The sequence below is a fragment of the Epinephelus fuscoguttatus genome, linkage group LG14, assembly GCF_011397635.1.
Source record: "Epinephelus fuscoguttatus linkage group LG14, E.fuscoguttatus.final_Chr_v1".
Taxonomy (NCBI): Eukaryota; Metazoa; Chordata; class Actinopteri; order Perciformes; family Serranidae; genus Epinephelus; species Epinephelus fuscoguttatus.
Window position 1 is genome coordinate 21,264,830 of NC_064765.1, and position 20,522 is coordinate 21,285,351.

The following is a 20,522-nucleotide window of genomic DNA, read 5'->3' on the forward strand; positions in this document are numbered from 1 at the left end:
GTGGCGGATGGTGAGCATCAGTGTCCACGTAATTGGCTCGGACAGGAGCTACAGATGCTGGTTAATGTTCGTTATGAAGGTGCACAGGCAGCGATGCTGGGTTCAATTAAAACAATTATTTAATTGGGAGCTGCAGCTGCTGGGAGCCATGCTGCTGAACATGGTGGAGCTTCTTGTAACTGGTGTCAGGGCTGAAGAGGTTAACTCAGGTGAACGCTTTCATCTCCAGTGACATTAAAATCAGTATTATTCAATAAGAGGGAGAGATCAAATGCACAAAAATATCGAATTTAGTTGTAATGACAAAAAATAAGACACAATGTTCTCCTGAGATCCGATCTTTTATTTGGTGTGCATTTTTAATTTCTCCTAGCTGTTCGGGATCAGTAGGACCCCGTAAGTGTAAAAACCTAAACATAATTAATAATTAAGTCTCTTTGTCCCTAAAATGAGACCCTAATAAAGTCTCAATGTCCTCAAATGAGACCACAAAGTCCCAGTGGCCTCAAATGAGACAATAGTGAAGTCCCAATGTGCTCAAGCGAGACGTCAATAAAGTCCCAGTGTCCCTAAGGAGACAATAATAAAGTCCCAATGTCCTCAAATGAGACCACAAAGTCCCAATGTCCTCAAACAAGACGTCAATAAAGTCCCAGTGTCCTCAAATGAAACAATAATGAAGTCCTAATGTCCTCAAATGAGTACTTCCTAATTAACAGTGTCTTAGCTTGTTACTGTTGCTAAAATGGGTCAAATTGCCATGTGAAACTACAAACAATATTAATTATAAATAAACAAGTCTGAACCATAAAATGTGATCAGGTTTTGGACCTTGTCCACTTTTGTCTCAGGGTCAGCTGCAGACTGACTTGGCAGAGTTGGCTGCCATCTTGTTTTTACACCCCACAGAATTGGTAATTGCGTCAGTTCTTCACAAAATCTCTTGTTAATGCAGCGAAGGCTCGAAAGCTTTTAAATGATCTTCTACCTGAGGGTCCTCTGTTGCCTGTGACCGTTATTTTCTCACGGATCTGACGTTGAGTCAATCATGAAGACTGGCGACATTTCATCCATGTCATATCCAGCCACAAGCTTCATTATTTCTTTGTTACTTGTAGCTTGGAGCTTTACATTGTTGTGCTGTCGGTCATAGTAGGTGTTTCAGAAGGTTTGAGGTTGTGTTGAGTCTTAGTACCACTACATAATGGAATAATAATAATGTTCATGTCATCTTTCCCTTAGATAAAATTAGAGTGATAGGAATATTTCCAGCCAATGCAGACAGACAGACAGACAGACAGACATAAAGTAAAATACTATAAATGACTAAAATGAATCAGGAGATTGTTGGAATTTAAATTAGTAGATGGTGACAACAAAAGTTTGGTTATACCGAATTATTTGTTTTAGGGATAACAGTAATATTATCACTGAAACTGTATTAGTACGCCTAATTAGTAATTAAATCGTTCCACTACTTGTTACTGGAAAAAGTAATTTTATTGCTGAAACACATTACTAGTAACATGTAATGGTGTAATGTCTTAGTAATGCGTTACTACCCAATACTGCCTTTCATGGAGAAACTTGTTCACAACAATTACTTGCTATATCAAAATAATGAGGAACAATATTAAGTCATTATTTTGAGATATTAAGTCATTATTACAGAATAGAATAGAAAGACATTTGTTGTCATCATTTAACATGTGTATGACGAAATTAAAACAGCTGCCTCTGATGGTGCAAGGAAAGCTAGTTATAATGACTTACAGGATTTTTTTTTTTTTTTTCATTACATTGGTGGACATGGGCTTCCATAGCAACCAGTGGCTTTGTTAATGATTAATCATTTATTGATGCTTTATAGATCAGTTATTAGCCAGTAATAAAAACAACTTTTGGGTTGCCAGGTTGTGAAAGTGGCTGTGCCGTTTCACCACTCAGCCCTACTTTGACCAAAAAGCATTAAAACAACATTTTCAACATCAGATTTGATGGATTAAACACCTATAAATAATTACTTATTAACTCTTCAAGGTGCAGGCCAGATGACTTATAAGGGAGTGAGCCTGTAATAAGGTTTTACTAAAATTGCTACTGCATGAATAGAAAAGTAGAGCACTAATTTTTTTCACAAACCCTAACATTCTTCAACATAAAAACTCATAACGGATCTATTAAGGATTTGTAAATGATCACTTTACCACTAATAAACACTATATAAAGGGTGCCTTATTAGTCTAGTTATTCATCATCATATTATTATCTTATTTATGCAAAATGTTCACCTGTAAATAAGCCTTCAGTCATTATATAGTGAAGTATTTGACTCTGAAATGTAGTGCAATACAAAGAAGGGCAAGTATTAGATCAAATGCTTTTTAATAAATCAACTTAAGTTGTTTCCTACAGAGACTCAGACAAATGATTTTGAAGCTTTGGTCTGGTTAAGACATAGATTTTGCATCACAGTACTGTTTCCCAAGACAAAATGGAGTAAACTGAGTGCTGGTGTCTTCAGAATATGTTCTTGCTTTTACACAATGAAGAGAAGAATAAAAAAGGAAAAAGCCGAATATGACTTTGGGCTTTCTATTCAGAGAAGTGAGAGCCAAAGCAGAGCGGCACAAAAGAAAGGAGAAACTGTGACACAGCAGACCTGTGTGCTTCGCTGCTAATGAGGCGGCCGCTGGTCTGGCTCCGGTTATAAATATGAATCATGGCGCTGGGCTCTTGTGTCTGAGGGGGCCACCTTGGGGGGGAAAAAGAAATGATTTATCAGATGAAAGGCAAAGATCGAGAAAAGGAGGGTGTGAGAAAGTTTGGTGGGAGAGATCAAAGTGCTATTTCATGATTTTAAATGAGAAGCAGAGACAGTGGAGAGTATCTGTTTTTTCTATCTCAATAGTGCAGCCTAATTTATAGTGCTTCAGTGAGTCATGATGTTCAAATCTGATTCATACATAGTAAAATGGGTTGACTCATTGAGAGCTGCTAGATGAGAGAGGAGATCAATCAAAACTGTGTTGGAGAGGAGACTCATCCTTCATGTTCAAAGGATGCAGCTGAGAGCTCTGAAAGCTATAACTGACCTTTGAGCTCAGAGACTTTATTCACAAACTTCATGCTCGAGTTTGTTTGTGTGCAATATTGTCCTCAGCTTCAACAAAGGCTGCTGTGTTGGTGGTTGGCATGGAGTTTCCTGAACAGCCTGTGTTGCAGCTGACATGGCTAATGCCTTGTTGACTTCAGACATTGATTAACTTACACTGTTTAGCTGCACACACACACACACACACACACACACACACAAGGAAAAAAAAACACACCCAAATACACACGTATCCAAAGCCTGACAGGCACGTACTGGATACACCAGACACACACGTATAATGAGAGGCTGAAGAGAGGGGGTTTGGCTTCTGGCTGGTACTGAGGTGACAGCCATGGTAATTTCCTGTGGCAGATCTCTGCTAGTGAGTAGTGATGCGAAGGGAAACGCTTCATTACGGCTCCAGTGCTGCCTTAAGATCCATGGAACAAACACAGTTGGATAAATAAAGATACAGCAGGAAATACAGAAAAAGGTCTGTGTGGAGACAAAGAGCAGAACACTGTGTTTCTGTGAACTTCTGCAATGTGGTACGTTACTGCAAGGCCTCTGATCAGTGATATATTTAATACTTTAGCAAAACATTAACAAAACTAAAGGAGCCATCTAAGCTAGGCCTCCTCATCCGATATGTGTCACGTGTAAATTGGTGTTATATTTGATTAGCTCTGTCAGTTCTGATGTTAAAAACAGTTACTATCAGTGAACAATTTCCAAATTCAAGCCAATTCTGTAGTTTCATGATACGGAAAAAGTGTTTTACACCTTCATTACATCAAGACTGTTGCAGTTCCCTGTATGTAGGTCTTCTCCAATCTTTATTAACTGTTGAAAAATGTAGTTGCAAGGAGGCTGACTGGTTCTCAAAAGATCGAGAACATTACCCTGGGACTAGCCTCTCTTCTGGCATTGACAGAGCCTTTGCAGTTGCTGCTCCACAATTGTGAAACCAGTTGCCATCAGACCAGATGTGTCCAAAGTCTGGCCCGCGAATCAATTTTCCCATAGCTAGGGTGCATTCCGAATCACATACTTTTTCTTTTGACTTTTAGTAAGTATTGCAGCTGCCCTTAAAAAATACGTACTGAACTGAACTTTGACCCTCTCCATTACCTTGGACATAAAAGAAAAACACCTCTTACTGGGTTCACTAGAGACAGAGATCGACCTGGAGAGCTCTGCTGTTGTTACTTTGCAATGTACAGTATGTAATTTACCTTTAAAGTTATAACTGTAAGACTGTAGATATTATATCTGCGACAGTGAAATTACTCTGTCACTGTTATTTTCATCGTCATTTCCTTTTGTTGTTTGTAATATTTATGATTATTTTGTTCACTTAAATACTCAATATTCCTATTATTACAATTCAACTGGTCATCACTTACTTAAATGCCCTGTCATCAGCCATTGTGACTTCTGACAATCAGCTGTCATCTGTTTGCGGCTCAGTCCATGTAACATATCGTCCGCTGTACAGAAGATTGTGGGTCAGAATAGCCAGAAAAGCATGCTGGCTTGCATACTGCAAAATTAGACCAGATGTAGTAGAACATCCTGGTATTTCTGGCATACTGCATTTGACATAGTATGTATTGGGACATACTAAATCTTTTTGGGTACTGGAACACACAGCTCGTCTAGCACAATATGCTATATTTGGCCCGCCACACAACAAGTCTATTGGTTAATCAAGCAAGATCATTTTGCATTTTTCCCATTCACCTCAAGATGGCAGAACTATCATACAGTGTGTAGACATGCACCAAGTAGGAGGTACGCAGGCAGAAGTAATGTGTTTCCATAAACAGACCGTAAACAAGCAAACTAACGGTTACCTAACAGCAGACATTTCCTACTAGGTAGCAGATGTGATGTGGCCACAGTAAAGAAGCGAAAGTCAACAGCGAGTAGGGATGCTGCTTTCAGGAGCGATGGAAAGTTGAATACTTTTGCATTGCAAAACAAAACAGTTGCACTTGTGCTATTTATATGAGGTGTGGTGTGTCTTCCTCAAGCTCGGTCCTCTACCAGAGACCTGGGAGTTTGAGGGTTCTGCACGGTGTCTTAGCTGTTCCTAGGACAGAGACCTCAGATGTTGTACCTGAATCTGCTGAAGCCACTCTCCTAGTTTGGGGGCCACAGCCCCAGGTGCTCAGATTACCACTGGCACCACTGTTACCTTTACCCCCCACATCTTTTCTAGCTCCTCTTTCAGCCCTTGGTATTTTTCTAGCTTCTCATGTTCCTTCTTCCTGATGTTGCTGTCGCTCGGGATCACTACATCTATTACCACTGCCTTCTTTTATTGTTTGTCAATCAACACAATGTCTGGTTGGTTGCCATCACCAGGTTGTCGGTCTGGATCTGGAAGTCCCACAGGATCTTAGCTCGGTCATTCTCAACCGCCTTAGGAAGTGTCTTCCATTCTGACCTTGGGACTTCCAGCCCATGCCCTGTGCAGATGTTCCTGTACACTATGCCAGCCACTTGGTTATGGCGTTCCATGTACGCTGATCCTGCCTGCATCTTACACCCTGCTATTGTGTGCTGAACTGTTTCAGGAGCATCTCTGCACAGCCTGCACCTGGGGTCCTGTCTACTGTGGTAGACCCCTGCTTCTATTGATCTTGTACTAAGTTCCCATTACTGCTGCCATGATTAGTGTTTCTGTGCTGTCTGTCAGTCCAACCTTTCAGCCACTGGTTGGATTTCTTGATGTCGTCCACTTATTCTGTTGGTTGGTACATGCCTTACAGAGGCTTGTTCTTCCATGAAGGGTCGTCCTCCTCTTCTACATTCTCGGGTTTCTGCTGCCTGAGGTATTCACTTAGCAGCTCATCTTTGAGGGCCATCTTCCTGATGTTTTCCTGGATCTTGGTTGTTTCGTGTTGGACAGTAGCTCTGATGCTCACCAGTCCTCGGCCTCCCTTGCTACACTTAGTGTCTCAGGGTGCTGGATTTGAGATGAAACCCTTGCATTGTGAAAAGCTTCCTTGTCTTGATATCAGTGGCCTCCATCTCCACTTTTGGCCAGCTCATGATCCCAGCAGGGTATCTGATGCCTGGCAGGGCGTACATGTTGATGGCTTGGACCTTGTTCTTTCCATTCTGCTGACTTTTCAGGACCTGCCTTACTCTGTGTAGGTATTTGGCTGTGGCTGACTTCCTTGTGGCCTCCTCATGGTTCCCATTTGCCTGCGAGGCCCCAAGATATTTGTAGAACATCCTGTCCTGATCATCTGCAATGCTATAGCCTATATGATGCGAGATGCAGCTGGCCTCCAGGCAGTGGTGTAGTGGTAATTGATGAGGTGGGTGTACTACTTGGTAGATAGGTAGGTTACTGATGAGGAAGTGGGCATACTTTCCTATTACAATGGCTTTTTAGCTGATAGGTGAGTATACTGTAACTGGATAGGAAAAAGAAGTGGGTATACCCCGTATATCTGAGTATACCCTCCACTACATCACCGCCCCCAGGTATTTTCACACAATCTGATCTGGTTCCCCATTTTAAAAAGAACTTGGACACCCCTGCATTAGATATCAGATGTGTATCAACAATGTCTGTTTTAAAATCTTGGCTAAGCACATGTTTTTATTGACCTCCCTTTTGGTCCTCCAATCCTTCAATCTGAATCTTAATTAATTTTTTTCAGTACATCTTACCATTTTTATTGTTGTTGGTGGTCATCCATCTGTCTGTCTCTGTCTCTCTTTATGTCTCATTCTGTCTTATGGATTACTTTTAATTTATTATGTTGATCTGTTCTGTACGACATCTATTGCACGTCTGTCCGTCCTGGAAGAGGGATCCCTCCTCAGCTGCTCCTCCTGAGGTTTCTACCATTCTTTTTCCATGTTAAAGGATTTTTTGGAGAGTTTTCCTTATCTGCTGTGAGGGTCCAAAGGACAGAGGGATGTTGTATGCTGTAAAGCCCTGTGAGGCAAATTGTGATTAGTGACATTGGCCTTTATAAATAAAATTGAACTGAATTGAATTGAATTTACAGCAGACTTTATTTTTCTTATTTAACTTTTTGTCTTTTTACTGTCTTGTATTGCTGTTTATAACTCTTGATTGACATTGCTGCTACTTATTTGTTTTTATGGACTTTTTTTCATCATTTCCTAACAGTTACTATCATATTTTTTCTATCCTTCTAGGCCTTTGAATGTGACCTCAGGGCATTGCTGTAAAAGAGATTAATGCTTAGTCAATTCTCCCTGAATAAACAATGGTTTGATTGATTTGACTGAACTTTACTTAGTAATAAATCAGTGTTTATGAGGAGTGTTTGTGTGTGAAGACAAGAAGGTAATTTGCTGCCACCTGTTGGACAGATTGTGAAGGTGACAGCAGTCCTCTCCCTCTATCTTTTGATAATCTAAATATATACTGTAAAGATATGTTTAAATTATGACGCTATAATTAACTTTAATTCTAAATTAAATTAATCAGCATGGTAATTAAAATGTCGGGTTTTTCAAAGCACATTTTAAATTTAAATGCAAACTTTTTTATTATTTATTTTTGTTTATTTATTTTCCTTTTTCTGTGTCTGTGTTAATTAAATTAGTTTATTATCTGGTCTGTATTTGTTCATGCACAGACGCATCGTGTTGACTGCAGTTGTAAAATCAGCTGCTGAGAGCCTGTAACACGCGGATTGAGTGACAACATGAGGTCGAGCTCTCCTGCGAAGTTGTTCAGCGGGTGTAAAGTTACGAGCGCACAGGACACACCTCTAGAGGGAGTTCCCGGGGAGGTGGAAACAAGGAGCTGATCATTTCTCCTGCAGAGAAGTCAGGAGTCATTTCACTCGGAGCTCAGCGGTCATCCGAGCCTGCGGCCGTCCGCGCGTCCTCCGTCAGCTGCAGTGTCTCCGTGCCACGGAGAGGGAACATGCCCGGGATGGGCAACTCTTTACGCGCGGCTGCCCTCTTGGCTTTCGTGGTTCTCTCTATCCTAGTGTCACTCTTGATCAGCAGCGTGCAGCAGTTTGGAGCGAGGTTTTCTCACTTTCCCAATGCAACTGTTGCTGGTGATGAGGAGGAGCTGGCGTCGCTCCGCGGGGCGTTGATTTACCAACTCAACGAGAGGCGCAGAGAAATTATTCCGCTGCTCCAACCTGATGATGATGAGGAGGAGGAAAACAGACTACCCGGGGAAAGTCGACATGACCAAACACTAGACACGAGTGTGGATTACAGTCTGTGGAATGAGATCACGCACGGCTCCAGGAGAGCGCATTTGGATGAAATGGGTTGTGAGTCTCTGGTGGACATGCGGGCGCTAGAGGTCCTCGGGTCTGGATACACCAAACTGGTTGTCAAAGTAAATCTAGCCGGGGGTCAGCATGTGGCCTTAAAACTCGTCAACGAGCAGGGGATCGACATGGGGAAGTGTGTGGAGGATTTTAAAGACCCGCGAGGCTGCCGCGAGCTCGTTTCTTATAAGTTGAAGAAAGAAATAGTGCTGTTGCAGAGGCTGCAGCATCCAAACGTCATCAAGGTAAAATACTCCCTCTGTCTGCCTCGTGTGCATATATCAAGACTTTTTAAAAAGATTTTACACACTATAAAAAATAAAGGTTGCTCTCCAAATGTGTAAGCAACGGTATAGATAATATATGTTCATGCAAAGTTGTCTGAATGTGGTGCATAAACCCTGGAGCTGCTGCTGGATTATCATAACTTTCCATAATCCATGATGTAGCCCTGCTCACATTTTCCTTTGTCTCACACACAGTGCACTGGATGAAAGGCCTCACTGGCTCTGCAGGACCTTCCCATGTAATTAAATTAAATTCACTGACCCTCTTCTGACCTTTGGGTCCAGTTTGGCAGGAGCAGACAATGTGCCTCTGTCCCCTGCACTATCCCCGGCTGCATCTGAAACCCCCACAGAGTTTATTCACTCAAACCATTACGGCCCAATTTAGAAGCAGTTTGAATTAAACGGGGAAGTTGGGTTTCTCCAGCAGTATGTCCGGCAGCTGAATCGATTAATTTCACAAGCGTACACACAGAGCACATTTTTCCTCCAGGCTAAATGTGATTTCACTGTCACAAGTCTGAGCGGCCGAGAGCACGGCTGGCAGAACATCATGTCCTCTCAAGTCACCCTGAGAGCTTACAGACACCTTCTGTGGAGTTCAAATGCAAAAACAAACAGTTGCACATGATGTATGTTTTTTGCTCTCTGACTAACCCACAGCTCAAAGGTCACTGTGCAGGAGATGGAGGAGGAGGACAGGACGGGCGTGTCACAGTCATTCTGGAGCAGGGGAATCCTCTCCAGATGATCCAGCTGCTCCAGAGTCCCTGGGAGGACAGATTCAGGGTAAGCGAGTTAGTTTCAGCTGTCGATACGCATGCTCTGTCCATTTATCCTTTTACACCACACTGCACACTGGGAGGCTGAAAGTCTCCCTGTGCAAGCCCTCGCTCCCCCCCCTGGCAAGAGAGACGAAGGCTGAGAGATGAGGGAGGTGGACATATGAAACTCCTGGAGGTCTGACATCTGTCCCTCAGTGTATTTGATCAGGCCGTGGTTGGAATGGAGATGGGTCCTGGAGTTAATCCACTGCAGGCTAGGAATGTCATGTCATCCCTCACACACTTACACACTTACACACACACACACACACACACACACACACACACTGTTTTAGTCAACCCCCATCACAGGTATGCTCACAGTGGGAGTCAACAGAGGCTGAATTTACACTCCAGGGATCAAGCGTGTGTGTGTGTGTGTGTGTGTGTGTGTGTGTGTGTGTGTTTGCGCACGGATGAAGAGACAGAAAGAATGGGTGAAAGAAGGGGAAAAAATGTCAGGGCATGCACGCTTTGTTTTTGGATTAGCAAAAGTAACATCGCCGTCTGCAAGTATCATCTCAGCTATGGGGCCTCATTTTGCTGCATCACCCAAATAGCCGTTCATAATACCCCCCTGGAGCTGCTCGGCCCCTTTCAGCTACGTTGCATCTGCGCAGGCTACAGTAATCCGGGGGTGTTCGGTTTCACCCAGCCCTGTTATTACTGTGCTTCGATCCCACCAAGTGACGTCCAAGAGACTCGGAGCATTACCTAACACCGCAGCTATGTTTGTAGTGTGACAGAATCATTTCATGCTCTGTCAGTGCGTGGCTAATGCCTTTATTTTGCCTTTAGTCGCCTACTTATTTTCTCTTTCTGTTTTTATTGTAGGATTTAAAGGGAACTATAAAAGCAGTCTCAGGAAATGGCTCGCAACTGTGGCTGCCGAAACGTCTTAAAAGTGAATAACTCGGTGTTTTTGCGAGACTGAGGGTTTTTATATTTCACCATTTTTAGCAATATCATGAAACTCAATTACATTGTTCAATGTGTCACCTTCTTAGGAAGAAAACAAGTCAGTGTTTAGCTTGACCACCAAGAATTTTTTGGTTATTCCAGCATTTTCTAAAGGATTTTATTCAACAACAAGTGGCAGGAAGTGATGGGGAACATGCACTGATTGTGTTTTAACACAAAAACTGGAAATCTGATCACCCTCCGATAGTATTACACTGGTTAAATGAAATGTCACGCTACATCTCATTAGATAAACTCTAGTAGCCTACAACTTTGTCAAAACTGGCAGAAGCATATAGATCTTATTGCAACAAGGGCAGCTTCGGGGACTAGTGGTTGACATGCTGGGACTGTTTAGATTTCCAGAGCAAATCTTAATTTGAGATGGCACAACTTCCTTTTTGTAACCATGTAACTCTTTGAAACTTGTTTTTCTTTTCTTTATCTTGTCAAAGATAGGGTGGCTGTGGACGGTAGTGGTTGGGTGGGCAGAAAAAGCTGTGCACAGTTGTATAATGAACTTTCATCAGTTAATTTTGTGAAGCTCAATAAAACATAACATTAAAAACACTAAAATTAAAGGCAATTTAGGAGCTAAAAGTAGAGCTGCAAGTAGCAATTATTTTCATTACTGATTAATTTGATTTTTTTGTATTTTATCAGACAATCACTTAAGGCTTTATTTTAAGCAAACATAAATTGGGTTTTAGGAAATCATAAATGGCATTTTATTAATTATTTATTGTCTGGACAAATTATTAATCCAAGAAATAGTCATCAGATCATCAAATGACAATGAAAATAACAGTTAGTTGCAGCCATTATTTAATCTATAAAATGTTCAAATGAAAGCCTCCAGAGCCCGAGGGGACCTCTTTAAATTGCTACTTTTGTCAGACCAACATTACAAAACTCAAAAATATTACATTCAAAATCATATAGCATGGCAAAAATTGAACAAATCCTCGCAACGGATGAACAAATCTTCACTTTATTTTCTGTCTTCTGTGATGGTAAATGGAAAACTTTTGGGTGTAGGAATGTCAGTTGGACAAAAACAGCTGTTTGAATGTGTCATCTTGGGCTTTAAGAAATAATATTTGGCATTTTATTAGTTATTCATTATATGGCCCAAATGATTTATCGAGAAAATGGTCATCAGATTAAATGGCGATGAAAATAACAGTCAGTTGCAGCCATAATTGAATTAAGAAAGTGTCAGATTGAAAGGTGCCTGATCCCACAGGGACCTCTTTAAATTGCTAAATTGTGTTTAAATTGTTTGACCAACGTAACATAACTCAAAATATGACATTTAAAATGATATAGTACAGACCAAACCTTACATTGGAGACTTTTTTCATCATATAATCATGTAAGACCTTATTTAAGCAGAAATAAATCCCAGATTTCTGGAATTTTCTCATTTTTGGTCGTTTGTGATGGTAGAAGGAGAACTTTTGGGTTTTGGAATGTTTGTTGGACACAACCTGGTCTTCCGAATAGGGATTTGCAATAATATCATCAGAATCGGCCAATGTGCTTTTTCTAAATTTGCACAATGAATGAATAATATGCACATTGGAAAGTATTGTATTTCATGTCTCCATCTGCTGGTGGGACATCACAATAAGAGTATGCATGCATGATATGATGTTAATTCCACAACAGAAGAGACTTGATGATCACTAAATTAGGTAGAGAAAAAAGTGGATATATCGATATCAGTATCGATTATCCGTCAAATGAGTTGTTACATGTCAGCATTATGACAATATACAATATCATGCATCCCTAGTTTTGGATGTGTCAGCTTGGGCATTAGTAAATTATCATTGGTGTTTTATTGATACTTATCACATGGCCCAAATAATAAAAAGAAGAAATGTATTCAGATTAAATGACAATGGAAATAACCATTAGTTGAAACCATGACTTTATTTGTGCACCTTCTGTGGTCCCATTCCCAATTAGAAGCTGCAGGAGCCCAAGGGCACCTCTTTAAACTGCTAGTTTTGTGTTACCAATATAACAAAACTCAAAACTATTATATTTGAAATTATATAACACAGCAAAACCGGGCCTAGTGAGCGACCCTGACCTGGGGAACCCAATGGTTGTTCTGGGTTTGAATGTTAAATTGTGGTTACAATAATTTGAAGCATTCTCTGGCACAAGAATCTCCTTTGGGATAAATAAAGTTTTACTGAATTGAATTGAAAAATGAAAAACTCCTCACACTGGAGAGGTGGAACCAGTGAATGTCTGACATTTATGCTTTATAAAATACTTCTAGTTAGCACAATATGATGATCTTTGGCTACATGTCTGTGCACTTCAGCAGTCATCAATCCAGTATATCAGGTTTTGGCATGTCTCATCTCCTCCCAGATTTGTCTGGACCTGGTCCGGCTGCTCCACTTCCTCTCCCAGTCTCCTCTGGGCTCTGTGGCTCTGCTGGACTTCCAGCCCCGGCAGTTTGTCACTGTGTCTGGCGAGCTGAAGCTCACAGACCTGGACGACGCCAGCGCCGAGGAGACAACGTGTCAGACAGACGCTGACTGCACCCTCCAGTTTCCAAACAGAAATTTCACCCTGCCATGCTCGGCGCAGGGAGTGTGTGAGGGCTTGAACGAGAAGAGGAACATTTACAATGCCTACAGGTGAGACAAGTGACAGTTTTACGACATGATGGACGTGTGATGGATGGATGGAGGAGCTGCATGGATGATTGTTTAAACACAGGCTCAGCCGACTCTTGGTGGTGAAGACTGTGATGTGTGTGATGAATAAATTGGTAGTTTCAGTGGGAAAAAAAAGTCTTTTCTGTTTAAAACCGACAGCTTTATGGAGTGTGTTTGTTTTAACACCAGTGTGAGACAAGTCATGTTCTGTGGGAACTATGTGACGGGGCTTGTCTGTCTTTCCGTCTGTGTGACTGAGCTGTCTTTGCCCGGCCCCAGGTATTTTTTCACCTACCTGCTGCCTCACCAGGCCCCACCCGGCTTCACACACCTGGTAGACCACATCATGAACTCCACAGGTGAGGACGAGAGTCGTCTTGACATGACAGGACGTTCAGTAGCGAAGATCAGACAGGGAATCATTCCATTATTTCAGTCGTGTAATGACATGCCTCGGTATAAGTGCTTCTTTTAATGAGCTCGACAAGATGCTTCATGACATGTTACAAGGTAATGAATACAATTTGTTATCTGTAGAGATCACACGACAGGGATTAAACAGGAGAGCATAGCGAGGGGAAAAGCAAATCATCCATATTTGATTGGAGTATGGCTTCGTGCCTGTAATCGGTAAGAGATCTGAATGCATTGTGTGTGTCCAGGGGAGCTGAAAGCTGACATCAATCAGACTCTGGAGGCCTTTGAACACATCCTCCTCCTCTACAAGTCTGGCCTGCACCTGGACAACCTGCCTCCATCAATAATCAGAGGTAAGAGCTCGTGGAATGAAGGCTGCTTTTTATAAAGTACAGTGGGCCCTCTTGTAGGCCCTTTTCTTCCTGGAGAGAATGCATGGCTTTTTTATATCCTCCCCTTTCTTAGAGGAAAGTAAGACAGTCTACACCTCTGTTTTCATTTTGTATCTTTAAAAAAATGAAAGAGAGAGAGGGGGTTGGGGTTCTCCCGCTCGGGCTGTTTTGACAGGTTTATTAGGCAGCTGGAATGAGAGGACAAGACCAACAAAGTGGGATTAATCCTGCATATCTCTGGCTCAGAAAGCACAGTCGGTGTTCATTTAAAAAAACAGTGCTGGGATTACATCGAGCTATTCTGTTTAACCTCTCAGGATAATCATGAGATTTTTTTGTGAACGTTTTGTCCAACTTTGTAATTCTTAACATTATAAAAACTTAGGTAAACATACTTTAAAGTACTTTTTTGCAAACTTTTTGTCCTACTTATATAAGCACTGAACGTCCTTCGCTTTTCTTCTCTCCAACTCGCCTCCGCTCAGTCCACTGCAGCCCCCGTCAGTCCCCTCCTGCCGTTCCTCTCAGCTCTATGAAATATTAATAACAGAATGACTGGCTGCGTTCCTGTGGTGAGATTTTCCGTCCCCCCAGATGCTGGACTGTTTATATAGCAGCGCTTTGTGAATTTAATCACAGATTCAGGGTAAAGAGGCCAGGGCGATGAGGCTGACACCGGGAGGGAATGTATAGTTTAACAAGGAGGTGCCATGAGACAACCCTGCTGCTGCTGCTGCTGCTGCTGCTAAGTGTGTGTGATAAGACCCCAGAAAGTGTGTGTGTGTGTGTGTGTGCATGTGTGATAAGACCCCAGAAAATGTGTTTGTGTGTGTTATGTGAGTTTTGTGTAAACAGAGGTCACTTTTGGGTGGAGGAAAAGCTTGGTAACATTTTTCTATTTAGTTTAGTTAACCTAGTTTAGGTTTCTTTATTTTATAGTTTGACATATTTTATGTTCCAGTTAGCTTGACTTATACAGACTGGGAACAGTTAGCGTGGCTCTGTCCAAAGGTTACCGTAAACCTTCAATTCAACTAGTCCAAATTAAACGGCTACACATTTTGACAAATAAAGGCCTGTCTCTATTAGAGGCCCGGTCTGGTTGCCAAGAAGTTCTTCAGATGTACAAAACCAGGTTGTTGGCGACTTCAAATTATGTGTCCATTACCCTGTAAGTTATTCATATCCCTCAGATCAAAAGAATCAACAGGGTTTCTCATAAAATAAAGAGGTGGTGTGTCGATATGCCGTGGGCCGTAACTCACTCTCTCTCTGATGAGTCTGTCGGAGCTATAAGTAATATTCACACCGGTTTAAATAAACTATTTGATTGTATTTCCCATCTTTGCTGAGCAACAATTTTGTGCGACAGGAATTAAAGGCCTGTCCCAAATATAGGCCTGTTGATTTCAGGGACTTAATCAAATAATAGCCCAGGCTACTAATTTAAATTTTACAGTAAGTTGCATTCACGTGCTCCTCGAATGGTTCCATTTCCCGAGTCAAGAAGTCATTCTTCCATCTTTGGTGCATTCAGAGCTTTTAAGCTGTGATGTGGAAACAACATGGAGACCATAAAAAGGGTGTGTCAAAGAGTGTGACGTCAGTAGTTGTTTCCAGTATTTGCATGACCACAAAGACATACTATCATCATTTGTTAAACTAAATCTTTTTTTCAGCCAAGGACCCTGAACAGGATATAGAATACACCAGGGGCCGCCCTCATGTATGTCCCTTTAAATAATTTGATGTAGCCTATTTTTTTTTTTTACCCTTTTTATATTCTTAGTTACGTGAAAGATCGGGACACACAGGAAAATAGTCAACAGATTGGTTAATTAAAACACAATTTATGAACTATTTTTGGTTTAAAAATAAAATATTATTTGTCGAGCTATGGAGCCTTTTGTAAAAACTTTATCTATTTTTTTAATATCATGATAATTTGATGAACCTCAAAACTTTTTATGGACTCCCTGACAGGGTGCCACAGACCACACTATGAGAATCTATTCCCCCAAACCACTAAGATATTACTTTACCAAACCTTTTACCAGGGTTAATGCTAATAAGCAACTGTTCTAACTAATCTAGGTCTCTCTGTGTGGAGAGCAACTAACGCTTACAACCTATGCGCTACAACAAATTACATGTAAGCAAAAGAAATTGATATGCAATACATGGATTGATAAAAAGTTTTTTCATCCACCATCAACTAACATTTACCTTAATCTGCCATGTTTGTGTGTATGTGACGTTTAAGTGATGACCTTTTAAAGCTCGTCACTTAGCATGTTAGAGAGACTTTGTTGAAAGTCTTAAGAAGTTCTAGCTAACGGCTAAGATACAGTGCCGCATCTGAAAGCGTCTCATTTTAACAATTCAAATTATTTACTAATCAAAGGAATGAGATATAATATGTTAATTTTTGATCTTAAGACGTCGTAGGTGGATTTTTAAATTGTTGGACAGAGCCCGGCTAGCTGTATCCCTGTTCCCAGTCTTTGTTCCAAGCTAGGCTAACCAGCTGCTGGCGTTAGCTTCACATATAGCGCGCAGGCATGTGAGTGCTATTAATCTTTTCCTCTAACTCTCACCAAAAAAGGCAATAAGCACATTCCCCAAAATGTCCAACTGTTGCTATAATGACTAAACAACAAGAGGAGAGAAACAAACAAACAAACAAAGATTGTGCAATTGTGTAATAAAAATCACATCTGCTCATTAATATGTCTCCCCTATAAGAGCAGGGGGAAAGAGAGCATCGCAGCCAAAGACGCAACTAAGCTTGATACAAGAAGCCAAATGGCAACACGGCTCAGAGTCGAACAAAGCCAGCGCGCACGCGCGCGCGTGTGTGTGTTAGTGAGAAAGACGCTCATCAAGTCTTAATTTGAAATTGCTGACAGATGGAGATTCATTGGTAATGTGGATGTAACTTTTCCACAGCTGAGATCATTTGTGATTTGATGGAGGAGGCCAGAGTCTGGTAAAGACGGAGGTTCTTAAAAACGGCTGCTGCTGCAAGTACGAATTTTAGTCATGTGCTAAAAAGCAAAGAGAGAATTCATTCACTAAAGGAACTAAATTTTAGGTCCTGAGCTCTGTAATAAATTAATGCTTTATATCAAAATGAAAGGAAGGCTGTCTTCCCGCTTCCTGTCCTTCATCTTCGACACAAGAGCTTATATTCATTCGTCTCTGTCTCCTCAACAGCTGAGGTCTGCCACCCTTTAGCTCCCCAACAGGCCTCATTTCTCCCTCCCCTGAGAAGGATCCTCGAAAACACTCCTTCTCCTTGTTCCCTTTGCTCAAACCCAGAAGGCAGATCCTCGTGTCCTTTTCCTCTTAACAATACTCCCACACACACATATACACACACACACCGGCTCCTGCCATTTAGGAAGGTTAACAGTTAGTAACAGAGTGCCTCCTCCGTACGGACACACAGACTAGGCTTTTGTCCTGCTCTGGTGTGTGTGTGTGTGTGTGTGTGTGTGTGTGTGTGTATGTGTGTGTAGGCACATGTGTGCATGCTTCTTTCTCATGGCTCCTGCTAATGTGTTGCAGATGATTTAAGGCCAGATCCACAAGAAGTCTGACTGAAAGAGTTATAATGATGAATGTAACACAAATGTTGGGCAGGGGGAAGGTGGAGCGAAGGGATTTTTTCAGAGTGGAGCAACAGTTTGTCGGAGAGAAGCTCAAAATGGTGTCAGATTTTTACACGGAAGGCTCTAGGCTGGCATTAACACGATTTTTTAAAAAAACGACTTGAGTTTTTATACTTTGGCTTTGTTCAAGCTAAAATACCAAAGTTTTTGTGGTTTCAGGTTTTTGTTGTGAGGGCTTTCTTTCTGCCTTTTTTTTTTTTTTTTTTTTTTTTTTCAGCGAAAATTTAAAACCTTTAAGGTTTTGTACAGACAAAAGACGTCATCTTGGATTCTAGAAGACGTGACTACAAGAAAATGTGATTTTTCTCTTATTTTCTCACTTTTTATAACCCATACAATTGAGAAAAAATAGTTAAATAAATCAATAATGAAAAAAAAAATAGTTAAAGCCTTTTTCGTTATATAAACTGGCAGCAATAGTTAAAACGTGAATCTAAAGGTTCATATCAGCTTTTTTTGGCTTCTTTTGAACACATACAGGCATCAGATATAGCAAAAAGTTTGGTTAGAAGTTATTTTTTGGCACATTTAAGGGCTGTGAGATGTCCAAAACATACTATATGTTAATTTTTTTTATGTAATATATTCACAGGACACACAGGTCTACATAAATTACCACTTTTTGTATTTTTTTTTTTTTTATCATGATAACAATCTGTCTTTGGCAAACAAAAATTCAGATTGCTCTGTTGCTACCACTGCCAGGAAGTAGCCACTAGACATTAGAATTGTTGGAAAACTGCCATCTTTTACCTTTAAACCTGTCATTCATAACCACATCAGGAATCCCTTTGAGTTGGTAAAAGCTCTGTAGTTGCATGACAAAGACACTGCATCTTCACCTCCAACCTGCTCCCTACGCTGCCCTTCCTCATGCTCTTATCTGTATTCTCTTCATTGGATGCTGCTCAGTATCAGTTTCCCCGCAGGGATCATTAAACTTTCATCTTATCCTCCAAGAGCGCTTTAAAATCTTTCAGTAGCCTCATGTATTGAAGTGGCGTCTCCTCCTCTGTGGTTAGATTACACCGTGATGCGAGGTATGGGGACCTCTGGGAACGCGGAGTACCGCTGCTGGCCGTCCTACAGTCAGCAGGGCTGCGTGCTGTCGGTCCACAGCGCCAAAGAGGCAGCGTACATCTGTAATTCCCATTCCCAGTGTAACAGCTTCACTCTGAGCGGGCAGAAGACATGGACGGGTTAGTGAAGCTTTTGCTTTCTCTGGAAGTTTGTCAAATGTTTTTTTTTTTTTTTATCACATTAGTGTTTTTTTTTTTTACATGTTTCCAGCTCACTTTAGTCTGTGAAAGTCATTACATAAATTAAATCAGCCCAATACTGAAAGTACTCTGTAATAAGCGTGTATAATTACCCATAAAATCATGTCTGAGTACGACTGCTGAGTAAACACACTCAGCTGCTGCTGTTTTTATCTCGTGATGAAGCTTTTAAATGTTGAAATGCATACGCTTATTAAGGACATCAAGTCAAGACGTGTGCTTTATTGGTGTTGCAGATGTGTTTAACATGCCTCTGTTTTTTTTCCATGCTGTGCAGGTCGCCTCCTGGCCTCTTTCAGGAGCAGCTTCAGTCATCTGGTGCCTGATGGGACATCAGAGGTGTATGTGAAGAAAACCAAAGCTCCCGAGACTCCCACGGTGTGACACAAACAGAACAGTCTCGTTCAGTGGAACTAATGGAGTGGGATAAGAGATAACGCACAACACGCAAAATGTAGCGCTTAGAATGAGAACTCCTCGAGAACATGTCGAACGCCGCTCAGCTTTGTGGATTTGCAGGAGGAGCATAGAGGCTGGGTCGAGGAGGCGTTTGAAGTGAGGCAAGTGAATGTGATGTATTTATAGGGCTTCTGCTCAGTGACTGTTTGATCTGCCTGCCAGCTCACTGCCTCTGCCAACTACTATTTAAAGGGATTTCCCTTCAGGTACAATTAAGGAGGGAGAGCCTTGTGCCCTCGACATGTTTTTTTTTTTTTTTTCTCCTCGCTCTCTCTAACTTGTCTTTATTCGCCATGTGTGCTGGTCCCCGTAGTAGGATTTTTAAGCCAAAGAGGTAATAAGAACAGCCGCTGCAGCTCAGCGTTTGAAGCCTGAGGACGAGAAAAGAAAACAAGCTCTTATACAAATACACTTTGATGTTAATGCGCTGAGGTTGCGGCTGTTTTTTCATGGTTCCCTGGCTTAGCTGTGCTGTGGTATGAGATGGCAACAACCATGTAAGCATTTCCACATCAACAATGAGCAAAGATGATTGAAACCATTCCAGAGCAGTCTGTTTTTACATACTTTTGTAAACATAGTTCTTATTGCGTAGTTCATAAATATTTATATGATCGAATGAAATGTAATTGTTCTTACATGATTGTGCATTATAGCTTAAGTGCACCTTGTGGGTGAAACTTTTATTTTCAATGAAAAATTATTCACGTCAGTGTTTTTTTTATACTTCACTTATTGTAAATGTACAGTTTTACAATTTTGTAATTATATAAATGTGTTGTTTCTACTTCCTGTTGTGGTCATTTGCATTTTTATTTTATTGAGCCTGACTATAACTAACAGCCTGTTTATTTCTCATTAGCACCTTCATGTGTGTTTCTGTGTGTCAGTGGGGGAGGTGAAACTTGCATGTGTATACTGACTTGGTTTTGTGTGTGTTTTAAATCCTTTATCTGCTCGCGTGCCCCCACACCTACAATCTGTATCCCATCTGAATGGGTGAGACCGCAAACCCTTGGTGCTCCGCAGAGTTTGCACAATACCAGAGGAATGCATTCAAATGCCCCTTCATGCTGAGCTCATTATGAGCCTTAATTAATACATGTAAATTAGCTTACTTACCGACCCTTTCTCATGGTGAGAGGGGGCATTACTTT

At 41.2% G+C, this 20,522-nt stretch overlaps 1 protein-coding gene across 1 annotated transcript; it reads left to right on the forward strand.

Annotated features, from left to right (window-relative positions):
• The first annotated feature begins 7,911 nt into the window (after positions 1-7,911).
• Positions 7,912-20,152, forward strand: pkdccb (protein kinase domain containing, cytoplasmic b). Its single transcript, XM_049595746.1, has 7 exons — positions 7,912-8,633; positions 9,339-9,464; positions 12,851-13,122; positions 13,423-13,502; positions 13,806-13,913; positions 18,649-18,825; positions 19,184-20,152. The coding sequence occupies exons 1-7, from the start codon at positions 8,025-8,027 to the stop codon at positions 19,288-19,290; spliced, it is 1,479 nt and encodes a 492-aa protein (XP_049451703.1). The 5' UTR covers positions 7,912-8,024; the 3' UTR covers positions 19,291-20,152.
• The last annotated feature ends 370 nt before the right edge of the window (positions 20,153-20,522 follow it).

What these genes read in the sequence shown, in the direction of transcription:
- pkdccb (XM_049595746.1), top strand. Translation starts at nt 8,025, where the DNA reads ATGCCCGGGATGGGCAACTCTTTACGCGCGGCTGCCCTCTTGGCTTTC. An exon ending in CCACATCATGAACTCCACAG is followed by an intron (nt 13,503 to 13,805) that starts GTGAGGACGAGA and finishes GTGTGTGTCCAG; the next exon opens with GGGAGCTGAAAGCTGACATC. An exon ending in GCCTCCATCAATAATCAGAG is followed by an intron (nt 13,914 to 18,648) that starts GTAAGAGCTCGT and finishes CTCTGTGGTTAG; the next exon opens with ATTACACCGTGATGCGAGGT.